This window comes from Habropoda laboriosa, unplaced genomic scaffold (assembly GCF_001263275.1).
Source record: "Habropoda laboriosa isolate 0110345459 unplaced genomic scaffold, ASM126327v1 scaffold15, whole genome shotgun sequence".
NCBI classification, from domain to species: Eukaryota; Metazoa; Arthropoda; class Insecta; order Hymenoptera; family Apidae; genus Habropoda; species Habropoda laboriosa.
The window spans coordinates 2,630,630-2,644,971 of record NW_017100141.1 but is presented as its reverse complement, the minus strand read 5'-3'; the positions used below and the strand labels follow the sequence as shown (position 1 = coordinate 2,644,971).

Here is a 14,342-nt window from a genome sequence, read left to right as displayed (position 1 = left end):
TTCGCACGGTGGTCGTGGGGAATCGACGAAATATAAAACGCTGATTCAACAGAAGCTGAGAATATATTAGAATTGTTTCCTTTTATACTAAAATCTAATAAAAAATATAACGTGTTAATTGGGATATTGATTTGATTTATTTTGCGAGGTGATATTGTATAATGTTGCGTATACACTGTATCGTAGATGTTTCCAAATGGAATTTAGGTATGCTTTTAAAAAATTTCACTCTTTTTTAGACGGTTAAACGTGCTAATTCGTGCGAAATCGAGATTCGTTCGTGGCGCTCTTGCGGGAAGTGAAATAAAACGGACAATATTTGATTTTTAACGCCTTGCAACAGGCAGGCGTTTTACGTCAGCGTGGGTTTTTGGCACATTTCGCGGATCCTCATTGGGCGGATGCATAAATTCGACGGTATTACCGCACACAGGGCAATAAATACACGCTGCGTTTGTGTTGCACATCGTTTACACCCGTGTCATTATTTCGTCTCCCTTACGTCACGCGGGACTCAGGACAAATTTACCGGTGTACGTCTCGTTTCTGCTAAGTGTAACGCGGTAAATCATTCTCTAACGTGTGAATAATCTTGCAACTTCAAATTTGAATCGGCTGAGCCGCCCTCGAATGCAACAAGTTGTCTTCCTTTCGAATTCAAAGACTCTTCTTCACTTTGCTTATTTAGCAGGTAAAGGGTTGAAATCACTTGGAAATAAGAAAAATTCGAAATTCATTAGGACAATTTTCAAAATGGTGAAATTTGAAAATTAGGGAAATTTTAAATCCATTTTAAATTTTTAACCAGAGGACGTTTCACCAGTGACCCCATTCTTTCAAATCCCTCAAAATTCATTGGAATAATTTTCAAACTGGGTAAAACTGAAAATTGGCATAAAATTTAATTTCATCTGTACAAAATTTGAAATTCATTTTAATTTCAAGCTGGGTGAAATTTGAAATTCATTTCAAATTAAGTTTGGAAAAAATTTCAAATTCATTTGAAATTAAATTTGGACAAACTTTGAAATCATTCTAATTTCAAATTGGGTGAAATTTGAAATTAATGTCAAATTAAATTCGGATACCACGTAAAATCAGAAACACTCTAACGTGTTTAAAAAAAAACGCAAGTCTCCTACTTCACACACCTAACAGCCGCGATATATCCTTCGCCACCGCGCTCTACAGAAACAACCGGAAACGGTGGCAAAGGACACACAGAAAAAAAAACCCGCTTGTAATTCAAAAGCTGCGGGGTTCAATTACAAAAATTTACATGAAAACTGCCGGCTTGGCGACGAACAAGCGGGTGGAAGCAAAGGAAGAGAAAAAAAAAAGCGCTTCATCCATGAATATTTCCATCTCGTTACGAATCACGTAACGTGAGCGTCGCAGGTCGCGAAGTAGAACCGTCACCTTGCCAACAGCGGTTCTGGCTGTTGATTCTCCTCGATGATTAGCCACCGCTTCCATCGCGGCTCAAGCCTGTAATTTTCTGTGGCAACGCGTACATGCAAACGATCGCCACCGCCTCAAAAACACTCGAGATTCTTCCCTTCGTGCCCTTCCAACGGGCAATTTTCATTTGCAATCACGTTTCGTTCAAAAAACTACCCTTAATAATTCTCGAAAAAAGAGAAGATCCAATTCCGTTGATCAACCATGTTCTAGGATAATTTTGGATCGGCAGAAAATATCAGACGACTCATCGACGGAGTAGAAATTCCCGAAAGGGGATGTTTAGACACTGGATCATCGCGACGTCGCGTTCCTCGAGGTTTTTGCCCCGAAGAAAAAGTTCCTCGTCGACGTTCGACGAACCCAACTCCTCGAGGCTAGAAGGGCGCCATCGAGACGGAAAATCCCGGTTTCTCGGAAGAATCACTTTACCAAGGAACAGCTGTGGATCGCTTAAAGGTGTCAAGGATCTGTCATTACCATAATCAAGATTGTCACTTCCTTCGTAACGCTGATATCGTAGGAAAAAGTGCCGTAAAAATGGGAGAGAAGTAATTTCAACGCTGTAACGAGTGGAGATTTTACAACGAAGGATTAACGAGATATTCTTTTCTAGTGTAATATTGGTACTATCGCAGGATTCGTCATCGTTTTCACAGGAAATTCGATAGATCTGTCGAGTATTAATAGAGTGGAAAAAAAATGGTGGATTTGATGTTTCCAGTTAGCGAGGTCGGTGTGTGTTAAACATTCGAGGGAATGTTTAATAATAAACCGGGAGAAGGAGTATTCGAGATGTGTTTGTTTCCAGGGAACACGACCGAGGAACACGTCGCATAGTGTTTCTTTTCATAGTGACGCCTAAGTTGACTCACGATCACACTGGGTCATGCAGACCGGAAACGAACGATCGGCCCATTAGACGGAAACAGAGAGCCGCGTACGAAATTAACTCGGTTCGACGAAACAAAAAGCGGCTCGAACACTGGTTTTTCCTTCGGGAATCGAGAGATTCGGGGGATCTTTCGCTTACCGGCTGAGAGAAAAAGACGGGACGGTGGAGAAAATAGATTTTCGACGGCGATACCTCTCGGAAGAGGTAGCATCATCGTCGTCTTCTTTCCTCGCGAAGAATAGTTTTCCTGTAAATATTCGAATAACTTTTTCCTGTAAAGTTTGCGAAGGGCAATAAAAGGTACGTTGAATTCTAAAAAGAAACGAGCTGTGTTGTTTATCTGACCTGACCGATTCCCAATCCTTTTGGAACTCTGATAAATTTGAATATTTTCACGGTTTCGAAGATGTCTGACGAACCTGGAAAATCTTAAAATTTTCACGCTCTAAGCAATTTTTAAGGAATTTACTATATGATTTATTTCAGAAGAAATAAATTGGGAAATTTTTGAAGTAAGATGGGGATTCTTAATCCTACCTGTATCTTAACAAAGTTTTTAATTTCCACTCTTTAGGAAATGTCTAACGATGCTAGAAAATTTCTGAATTTCCACACTTCGCAAAATATCTAAACGGACTCAGGAAATTTGAAAACCTTCACGCTTCAAAAAATGTCTAAACGTAGAAAATCTCAGAATTTCCATACTCCAGAGAATGTCTGGAAATCCTAGAAAATTTAAGAACCTTCACACTCTAGAAAATGTCCAGAAAATTTAGAAAATTTAAGAACCTTCACACTCCAGAAAATTATTAGAAAAACTCAAAATATTTCTAAATTTGCACACTTCACAAAATGTCCGAAAAATCTAGAAAATTTAAGAACCTTCACACTCCAGAAAATTATTAGAAAAACTTAAAATATTTCTAAATTTGCACACTTCACAAAATGTCCAAAAAATCTAGAAAATTTAAGAACCTTCACACTCCAGAAAATTATTAGAAAAACTTAAAATATTTCTAAATTTGCACACTTCACAAAATGTCCAAAAAATCTAGAAAATTTAAGAACCTTCACACTCTAAAAATGATAAGAAAAACTTAAAATATTTCTAAATTTCCACACTCCACAAATTGTCTAAGAAATCCTAGAAAATCTCAAAGTTTCCACATCCACAAAACCCCAAGAAACTTAAAAAATTAAGAAACCTTCACACTCCAGAAAATGTCCCAAAAAACCCATGAAACCTCAAAATTTCCATACTCTAAGCAATTATCAGCAAATATATCAGCGATGAAACAAATTAGGAAACAATTCGCAGGAAATAAATTGTTAAATTATTCAGACGGATTGTCCGACGACAGAAGTCCCGACAAAAGGCGTTCTGGTGCATGGCGGTGTTTGATCGGTCCGCGGTGAACTTTGACACGGTAAATCAGGAGCGGGCGTCGCCTGGCGAATCGCGTTCGCCCGCGTCCCGACGCCATTAATTTCGCCGGGGCACGATGATGGAGCCCGGGTAGCTCCTATTTGTGACCACGGGAAAAGAAAACGACCTGAACGCTTTACGCGGGGCTCGCAGAAGGGAAAAGAAACGAGGGTACGTGAACAGGCATCGGCGTCGCGAAGTCGCGTGTAAATTTATCTTCGCGGGGCTGCACACGCGCTCCTTTCTTCGCCAAACTTTCTGTCCATCTCCTCTCTCTTCTCCAGCCATTTTCCCCGGCCAATCGCAACCGTAATATTCCCGTTGCAACAGCAGATAATTCTCGTTATTTTATCGAAATTTTTACGACACATCTCGAAGCTAATGTAAAATAAAAGACGAAGGAAATGCGCGTTGACCTAAATTCAGAGAAAAGTGTAAATCTGCGAGTTGTTGCGTATTAATTATGGCGAATTTTGTTTAACATCTATCGATATTGGAAATTATTGTAAAATTGTACTAAACTGCAATACTGTCCGACCACTGTTCAATTTATTGCAATTTATGCACGTGTGTAGTAAGGAAATTACAATTTTTCTCGTTTAGTAATATTGAAAAACCATATAGCGAATTTTGCTTAACGTCTAGTCGTATATTTAAAATATACTTATTATTTTTGACAATTATTATTGAAAACTTCTATAGCGAAAATCATTTCTTCATATTCCTTCAATATTGTTTGGCCACTGTTTAATTTATTCTAATTTATGCATGTGTGTGATAAAGAAATTACTATTTTTGTCATTTATTAATATTGAAAAACCATATAGCGAATTTTATTTAATAACTTAAAATATATTTATTATTACTGAAAAATTGTATAGCGAAAATCACTGCTTTTCTCGATATTGTTCATAAAGAACTGTTCATAAAGAAATGATTATTTCTGACATTCGCTAATATCGAAAAATCACTGCTTTTCCAAAAAATCCAACCCCTCTTCAATTCGCTATAACTTACACGTACATAATAAAGACACTACTACAATATCTCCTGAATTAGCGTCTCTCTCACACGAAACCTCTACTCCCTATTAAATCCTCCGCATTAACCCCGATTTCTCAACGTTTATTCAACAATAAAATCGAGCCAAAAGTAATTACCAACAGTTTCCATTCACAATCCCATTACCCACAAAAGTCACCAACATTTCCCAACGCTCGCTCGATCCGACAATTCCACATCCTTAATTCCCATGCTCTCTCCCTCTACGAGCAACTGGTAGCGGTCGCAACATTGTCGACGACGGATCGCCCGGGGCGATCGATCGATTATGGCGATTATCGTACGGCTCGCTCGCCGAGCAGTTTTCACGCGTTCGAGAAAAACGACCGCGATCGGACGGAAACCGGGAGGAACAAAGAGGCGAGAGAAGACGAAACGATCGTTAATGGCGGCCGTAATGCGCGCGATCCACAAGAATTGCCCGGCCGCGTAACTGTAATTTACGCCTTTTTTTTTTTTTTTTGTTTCTTTACTTCATCCTCTCTCCCTCTACGACGATCCGGCTGTTTAGTTACGCAATGCTTGTGCAATAATTACCGATGTTTAAGCAATTGACCGCCTCGTGCGTTTTACGCGGTACCAAAATGGACGAAAAAAAGAAGAGAACGCGTTCTCCAGGGGATTTTATCGATCCTCGCGGTGTACTCGAGTCGATAAGCGATTCATGAGCGCGTTAATTTTCACGGAGTATGGATAGAAATTGATAGCGTTCGTCAGGTAGTTTATTTCTGTTAGGTACATCGATGGTAAATTGATAGAGGATTTTTTTGTTGTTTTGTTGCTCCTTGATTGGACTAAGAGTGTCGTCGTTGTCGAGGAGGAACTTGTTAATAGTGGCTAGAGAGATTCGAGTTTGAGTTTCAAATTGATTTTCATCAGCTTCCCAGAGATGGTTTGTTTGTTCTCAATGTTGCAACACGTGAATTACTTTCTCGAGAAGGTGGACATTTTTGATGCCTGCCTGGATTAACCCTTCCTGCGTTAAAAATTGTCCGATGCAGCAATTTTGAAAGCTGAGTGTTCTGCTTTGAAAAGGAAAATTTGAAATATTTATTTTTATGTTTGACACGATCAAATGGCAACTCCAGTGCACTTTTGCACTGAAACTTTTCAGAAGCAAAAGTTCTGTTTTGAGAAGGGAAAGAAAATAAGAAATATTTATTTTTTTCGTTAATTTGCTTAATTTTTATTGAAATAAAATTTGAATGAAGTCACGGTCATGGTGTGACGAGTGAAAAGTATTAGTAATTCCAAAAAATTGCTCTTCGAACGAATATCGTTTTGCTGCGTGAAGTGGAAAGGCATGATAATTCCAAAAAAACAGCTATTTTCAGAAACGGTCGTGTTCCCCCAGAGAGGGTCCGGCGTCGAAAATACAGATGAAAATGGCCGATTTAGCTGTAAGATTGAGTGGCAGGGTGACTAACGTCTCCTCGGTTAATGGTTCAATTGTTCGGCTCGCTTGGCAAAATTTAGCGCGAAAGGGACGGGAGGCTCGCGTGCCGTTCGCGCGCGAATTTCTCGCATCGGTCGCGTGACAAATTGCCTCGTTAATTCGATCAGCGCGATTCAATTTGTCCACCCTTCGCTCGTGGCCGATTTTCCGCTAAACTCGTGCCATTTTCTGACTGTCGCCGCGCGCTTCATCTCTCGTTCCTACCAACTTAACACCTCCAACGATCAATCGCTCAAATTTCCTTTCACAAAAAAAAAAAAAAATCATCATAAAACGAGGAAAAAGAGAATCCATCATACCCGAGAGCCATAAAAACACGTTAAATCTTCTCGAAAATCGTAAAATTTAATGGACAATTGCTACCGGAATTTCGATCGGAAAAAAAATTCATTAAAACTACAAGGAAGTGAAATCAAAATTTATCGTTTATTAAAGTGTTAAGAACAAATTAAAATCTCCTGGAAATTATCATTCTTATTATTAGACTGTGGAAATTATTATTATTGTTGTTAGACCGTGGAAATTATTATTATTAGACTGTGGAAACTTTTGCAACAGAAATGTGCGAAACACGAAGATTAAATTCGCTCGAAAATGCAGCCGCGCGATATCACCGTGGAACGATTAAAAACGGTGTGCAACTGTCTAGCAGAATTGTGAAAAACGGTTTACGTTTTGGCGGTCGGTTGGCAAACGGCGATTCCCGCTGGCTGGTCACGGCGGAAAAATTGGCAGCGAGGACAGGTGCGTAATGTAACCTCTAGAGCCCGCCGCGCCGACTGGAATTTTGCCAAAGTTACGCAAACGCGTTGCCAACGACAGCGAATATTCAAGTATGACAGCCAGCTCTCTGTTAAAACGCGCGAAGAATGGGAATTCTCGGACGGCGGAAAAGGAGCGTTATTCGGAACGTGACAGACACGTTTTCAGAGGACGCCAAAAGGATCGACGGTCTTCTAGGTAGACGGAAATCGGGGAAATTCTGATTGATCTGATTGTTCAGCGAGAATTTTATGCGGCCCGAATTTACGGAAGAAGCGCTGAAATTCTGTAATTTCATTGCAATTTCGAGGTATTCCAGGTATTCAAAGTACAATTTAAAGGATATCATTCGATTATATTGAATTGAGTTTTGATAATTTGATCTATAAAATTTTTAATTTCATTTCAGACGGACCGCCTTTTTTTAAATTGTATCGCTAAATTAAAACTGCTTCTATTAAATCTAAGAAGCGATAAAATTGCAAAATTGCCGATGCATAGTTCTTCAGGAGAGAGGGAAATCACTTTGTCAATTAATGTAAAATCGCTGATTTTATGCATCACCTGAAAGAAAATGAATATAAATTGTGCGCTTTTTTCTTTTTTGTCTGCAGTCTCGCAACTTTATCACTGGAACGACGACAGAAACTCGCTTCTACTGGTTTTTAATTGAACCTCTAAGAGGAACGTTTAAGTGAAAAAAGATGCTGTTAATTAAATACGAAATTGTGAAAACAGCTCTCCTAAGAAACTTGCTTCTACCGATTTTTAATTGAACGTTTCGAGAAGAACGTTCGAGTAAAAAAGGATCCTTTTAATTAAATAAGAAACTGTGAAAGAAACTTGCGTTTAACTAAAAGATAGTTCTGTTAATTAAATAAAAAATTGTGAACTAAGTTTGTAAGAAAAGTAACGAATTTTATAACGAACAGAAAAGATTAAAAAAAAAAAAAAGAAAATGGAAGGATAATGAAATTATACGAAAGTGTATGTTCCCCATGTGTCAGCTTGTTCTCCATCTTTCTCGTCCTCGGATTCTTCCTCTTCAGCTTCCTCCGCCTCGTAGGATTCCTCTTCCTCGTCCGACTCGTCGAATTCTTCAAGAATAATATCTTCAGCGCCTTCGGGGAAGTACTCGTCTATCATCGCCTGTGACTTCTCATCGTCCTCCTGAACGAAGTACGGACCGATGCTCGCGAACGAGAGGAAAGCATCGTCGCTGACTCTCCGGAGGATTATGACGAACACTTCGTTGCCAGTTTGGTACTTCGCCTTCGTCAATATTCCCCAATTTTACCATTTTTTAAGGAAATCCCCACTTTTACCATTTTTGAAGAGAATAACCCCCACTTTTACCATTTTTGAAGAGAATAACCCCCACTTTTACCATTTTTGAAGAGAATAACTCCAACCTTTACCATTTTTGAAGAGAATAACCCCCACTTTTACCATTTTTGAAGAGAATAACCCCCACTTTTACCATTTCTGAAGAGAATAACCCCCACTTTTACCATTTCTGAAGAGAATAACCCCCATTTTTACCATTTTTGAAGAAAGTAATCCCCATTTCAATTTTCAAAAAAAAAAAATTGTGAATTAAATTTGGAAGAAACCTTTCTCTCGAAATCCTCAGGTGTAGAAGCTATTCGCCTGGCGATTGGTGGTTTATCGAACTCGAACGCGCCGAAATATTCGACAGCATCGGAAAATAAAGCGCAGGTGTCTCGAACTACGTCAAACTTGGAGAAATAGAACTTGAAGGCGCAGAAAGGAGGCGGAGGAACAGGTTCTTCGTACGGATGCACTAATTCCATGTAATTCGAGAAGAGAGTTGTGTATACGTGCACTTTGCTTCTACCCTGAATCACGAAAAATCGAAGGATTCTTAAACCAGGATCACGAAACAAGAAAAATTCCTCTTGAAAAAATAAAGAAGAAACAGAAGCAAACCTAAATTACGAAAACTCGAAAATATCTCTAGACAACAGAGAAAAAAAGAAGATGAACGATGAGTTACCTGAGGCGGTACCCAAATCGCAGGATGAATTCGAGCAAAGTCTTCTTCGTCTTCAGGATCAGGTTCATGAACGAACACGTATCTCTCCATGAAAGTACTATCAGAAGGTGGTGGAGGAATGTTTTCTTGGATCAACGGCGTTGTGCTTGTTATCAGATGCACCAGGTACTCCTCGACATCGTTAATTTGTCGCGTGGGGCATCTTTTCGTGCCTTTGGGACACTCGAAGGGATAAGGCACTGGCCAGTCGGCGTGGGGACGTCTTCCCTTTAATCTCATCGCTATGGTTCTTCCATCGGTGAATCCTGACAGAGTGTGGTAGAGAAATTTCGAGGTTTAAGTTACTCTTGCCTAGTTCAGACCTTGGGTAGAGATAACGCGAGCTAGAGAGCTAAATTTTAGGTTAGATCTTAGGCAGAAGTAGAGGGCTAAAGAACTGAGTAATTTAGACCATCAGCACTGAATCCTGACAGAGGGTAATCGAGAAATTTCGAAGTTTAGTTTACTCTTGATTAATTTACACCTTAGGCAGAAGTAAAGCGAACCAAAAAGCTAAACAGTTGAAACGTTTATCGTAAGCAAGACACCCTGTATACACAGTTTTCCTTAGCTCTCCCTGTTTCTACCTAAAGTCTTCTCATTGAGATTCTCCCGAGCTAAGCTGCAAAAGGGTCAATCCAATTTCCTTGCATGCTGTAAGATCCAACACTCTTCAATTGTACCACATCAAAGGCAACCAACAAAATTTCAAGGAACACCAAATATTCCACCTGTGACCAGTTCCCGCGTGATCTCCACGTCGCTCTCCACGAACATCTTCTCGATCATCTCCTCGGTCAAATACACTCTAAGCTCCTCCAGGACGTCGAAATTCTGCTTGAACAAAGTGTTCACAAGCTCGACATACGGAGGACTCTGGAACTTGTCCCTGTAACGTCCCTCCTCGTCCGTGAACACCCACGGATAGAAAACCAGCGCAGTCTCCTCGCTCAGTTCGAACATCATCTGTGCCGGGAATGCCTCGTACTTCTCTCTACGCTCTGCCTCCTCCTTGGCACGCGCATGCTCCTCGATCGCTAATCTTGTTTTCAACGGGGCAATTTTGCAATGCTAACTATCCTCCTCTCACGACACTAACTTTCTAGAAGATCCATAGCCGTACATAATACCTGACGGCCTCCTTCTCCTGCCACCAAACCTCCTCTTCGGGCGTTCGCGTGCTCACCTCCAGGCACATCTCCGCTTCCTCCTCGTTCTGCACCCTCTTGATCTCTTTCGTGAGCAATTTTCGAAGCTGAGGGCAGTTCGCGCCGAACAAAAGATTCACCATTTTGCCGTTTTGTATGAACATCCAAACCGGCTCGCTTCTGCCGCGAAATCGCTCCAAATCGGCGATGTTGTTGTTCTTTACTATAGCGTAGGTGATCAGGTCGCCGCCGATCTCCATTTTCACGCTTCGCAGCATGGGTACCATGGCTATGCACGGTCCACACCATTGGGAATAGACGTCGGCTAGGATCAAACCTTTGCGGGTTTTTAATTGCTCCCAATCTTCCTCGGTTTCTACCTCGATCTGGAGGGCTGTCGCTTCTTTTTTGCCCATTCGAGCCATTTTTTCGGGGTTTCTTGGGGAAGGTTGCAGAGGTTAAGTGGAGTGGTTAGAAGTTACGGTTGGATTGTGTCGTTTGTGACTAAGTTCGCTGTGGTTTTTTTAAGGAGGTTTTGCATGGAAGTTTTGATAGTTGATAATGTAGAATTTGTTAAAGATCGTCGGTGAAAAACGTCGATTTTTCTAAAAGAATGAAAATAGAAAAATTGTCGAGTTTTGTTCTCGTTCAGGTGTGACTGTCGTTCTCTGAAAAATTGAAATTTGCAGAAACTGCTGTGGTGAGTATTAGTCTAATTCATCTACTTTATAAAAATACTGCCTTCTTTTACTTGAGATGAAAATTGACGGAAATATTCGAAAACCAAATTACCTCTATCATTTTCAGAAACTTTTCACTAAAATTGTACACCTTCAAACATGACGAACAATTCTTTCTTTACCACAAAAACCAACCAAAAAATTTCATCCTCTCTCACGATGCAAATCCACATCACACATTAACTCCTACCCATACCCCAGCCAACGAAAAACCCATCAAACTCCATCGATCGAAAGTCGATAAAGATCAGCTCCCAGAGCTAAATCGCATCCATAACGCATCCTTGATAAATCTTCGTATACCCACACATTCCACGACTGCAATAACAGAAACACGTACCGAACAAGACTTAGCAACAATTCCCCGACTATTCTCACGATTAATCGCGTCCATCTTGCCGGAAGCGCCTAATCGCCGCTGTCATCAGCACACCGCCAGCCATTCGTTTTCACTTGGAGAAGCAGAGCGCGATCGATTCGCGGTTAAGGCCTCGATTAATCGTCCTCGGTTGTCGAGTATCGTTCGATTGGACGTGATTCCGCAACTAAGCGTGTACTACTCGCGGATGCGAGTATTGCGCGCGTTTGAAACATCTTCCTGCGGACGTAAGAAGAGAAGAAGAAGAAGCGTGAGTAGAGATCGAGGCCGACGATAAAAGCTTGTCTCGACGACGACGACGATCCTCTCCGTTTAGTCTTACGCCCCTAATTCGCGGTCTAGCCGCGATAATTAGTACGCTCGCGAACCTACGTCGGCTCTATGCAGCTTGTGACACGTCTCGTTTTTCTTCTGACGGCAATTTATGTATTCTGCTACCAGAGTGATGCCCGAGACGCGTGGAAAACGCCTGGAGAACGAGGATCGGTTCGTTGAGGCTTCGGGAGGAGTCTGAAGTTGTGTTGCGAGGCGTTTTAAGTTATGGTTTAGGGGTACCGCGGCGGTAGGCTTGGATATTAGTGGTTTAGCGTCTGGAAGGATTAATACTTACTAGAAAAGCATTCTGAAGCGATAATCATCAATTTTGGCGAAACTCTGCTATATGGAGGTACTTGAAAAAATATTTCACAGGTGTTTTTTTAGGGCGATTTTCACCCTTTCACTGTGGACGATTAGAGAGGTAGAAAAATACGTGTCGAATATTTTTTTGAGAGCTACTACAGTAACCAAGTTTCATTAAAATCGGTGATCATATGCAAGTATTCGAAAAAATATTTGACAGGTGTTTTTTTAGGGTGATTTTCACCCTTTCACTGTGGACGATTAGAGAGGTAGAAAAATACGTGTCGAATATTTTTTTGAGAACTATTATATACCGAAGTTTCGTTAAAATCGGTGATTAGCACTTCGAGATGTTCCTTTCTCAATTTTTCTCAACCCTCTCGTTACTATTGGCGCCTTTAGGCGTTTCGAAAATTCGCTCACGCTATACTTATACCATTGGAGCCTTTTGCTGCACTTCTACCTTAATTTAACAAATTGAATTTTAAAGTGATACGGGAAAATAAGAAATTTTGCAGCCATGGTTAAAAATTTCACATTTCGCGTGAAAATCGCCGCAGCGAAAGGGTTAAGTTCCCAAGAATTTCAGTGGCTACTTAAGAAGATTTCTACCGCGAATTAAGGAGAATTCTTGAAAAAAAAGTTTGTAAAAATTTTGTATCTCGATAAAAATTCAGCGAAACGTTCGACAAATCTGCTCCATATTTTTCACACAATTATTCCCAGAAGCTTTTAATCCCGAAAGCTTCCTACGTACATATTAATTCGAGAGGCAGTGCTCAGATGATTCAATTCGCTGAATCGAAGAGTAGAATTACTCGTTTCGTTTCGAGAAACGTTTGTGCACTTTTCTCGAACCAGTAGGATTAGACGAGTTTGCTCGTCGACAGGACGAGGAGTGTTCCGCGTCACAGGTTACGCAATTTTATTCCACGGATTAGTCACGAGATAAGCGGACGACCGAAGACGGCTTCGATGTCGCGGGAAACTGAAGGAACTAACCGCGGTTCGTTTTTTCTCCTTTGTTGTTGTAACTCTATGCTTGTTTTGTGATCGTTATGCAATTTCATGGGATGTTATTAGGTGTCTTCTTCTTCTTCTTAACAAAGACACGCTTTAATGCGTAGCGAAGCTGGACTTTTTCTTTCAGAATTGTTTAACCCTTTGACTGCTGTCGGCGCCTGCAAAATCTCAGCGATAATCGAACTTTGGACACTATCAAAGCTCTCCGTATTCATATTCTATATTTTATATTTATTATGTACTATTTATTCTGCGAATATGAAATACACAATATTCAGCAAAGTGATTTGCACAGTGAGTGCTTTAATTTCGATTTATCAGCAGTCAAAGGGTTAAACTCAAGGCTTCACCCACGAATTTTAGGAAATTTTCCCTATTTTATTTGGAGAACAATTGTGTCGCACTTTAGAGTATTTAGAGTGTTTTTGCAATGGAAATGTTTCTTTCAAAAAATCGAGTCTTTCATCTATCGCACAATAATTCCGTGTGTACTAATTAAAGTGCACAGAATCGTTATTTTTTTTTCGTTTTTGCTACAACGAAGTGGGTATTAAGAATGGAGCTTCGACTTTTGCGTAGAGATTTGTTTTCCTTCTTACGAAAACAGGAAGCGGAACGATTTCCGTGTTCAACGTGTCGTAACAGCAGCGCCTCTCGAATTTCGCTTCGATTCGCGATTGCGCGAAACGTTCAAATGAACTCGTTTGAACTCACAAGTACGGTACGTGTTTCCACGTTGTTGCAAATTCCACGAATACACTTCCGGCTACTCAGCAGCCAACTCGAAAGCTTCTTTCGTCATTCTATTCTACTTTTTCTTTTTCTTCTCTTTTTTCACATTTCACGATACAGAGTCTCCAATTGAAAATTATTCTCCGCGCGCAGAATCTGAGTTTACGCAACACTCCCACAATGTACACCCGTAATTTCGTCGATGATGCAGGAAAAACTGAATAAAATTACTATTACACAAAGTTGAAATTGCATATTGTGTCATAGCTAGCAACAAATTGAACACGACGAAATTCCTAGCTATTATTCTTCTCGTAATTTGCAGGTGTAATAGAATTCTAGAGGAAGCCTTAATTATTCAGTTGATTAGGTTCCAATCGACACGTGATTCATACTAATCCTCCTACACGATAAACGTGCAACATGTGTCGAGTCACGAAAAACCAGGGAATATTTAAGCGATTTAAATATCAACTTTTTTAATTTTACGTGTTTTTGTCCCGAAATTTTTCTTAACGTATTGATGAGACTTTTCTGATGAAAATGACATAAAACACGACATAATTTGAACAACATTTACT

General features: G+C 40.2%; 1 protein-coding gene across 1 annotated transcript; it reads right to left on the bottom strand.

Moving 5' to 3' along the window:
- Nucleotides 1-8,037: 8,037 nt before the first annotated feature.
- LOC108570833 lies at nt 8,038-10,691 on the bottom strand. The gene is made up of 5 exons (XM_017932759.1): nt 10,249-10,691; nt 9,850-10,160; nt 9,080-9,384; nt 8,676-8,921; nt 8,038-8,334 (listed from the first exon to the last, which is right to left on the bottom strand). Exons 1-5 carry the CDS (start codon nt 10,689-10,691, stop codon nt 8,038-8,040), a joined length of 1,602 nt encoding a protein of 533 aa, XP_017788248.1.
- Between the last annotated feature and the right edge of the window lie 3,651 nt (nt 10,692-14,342).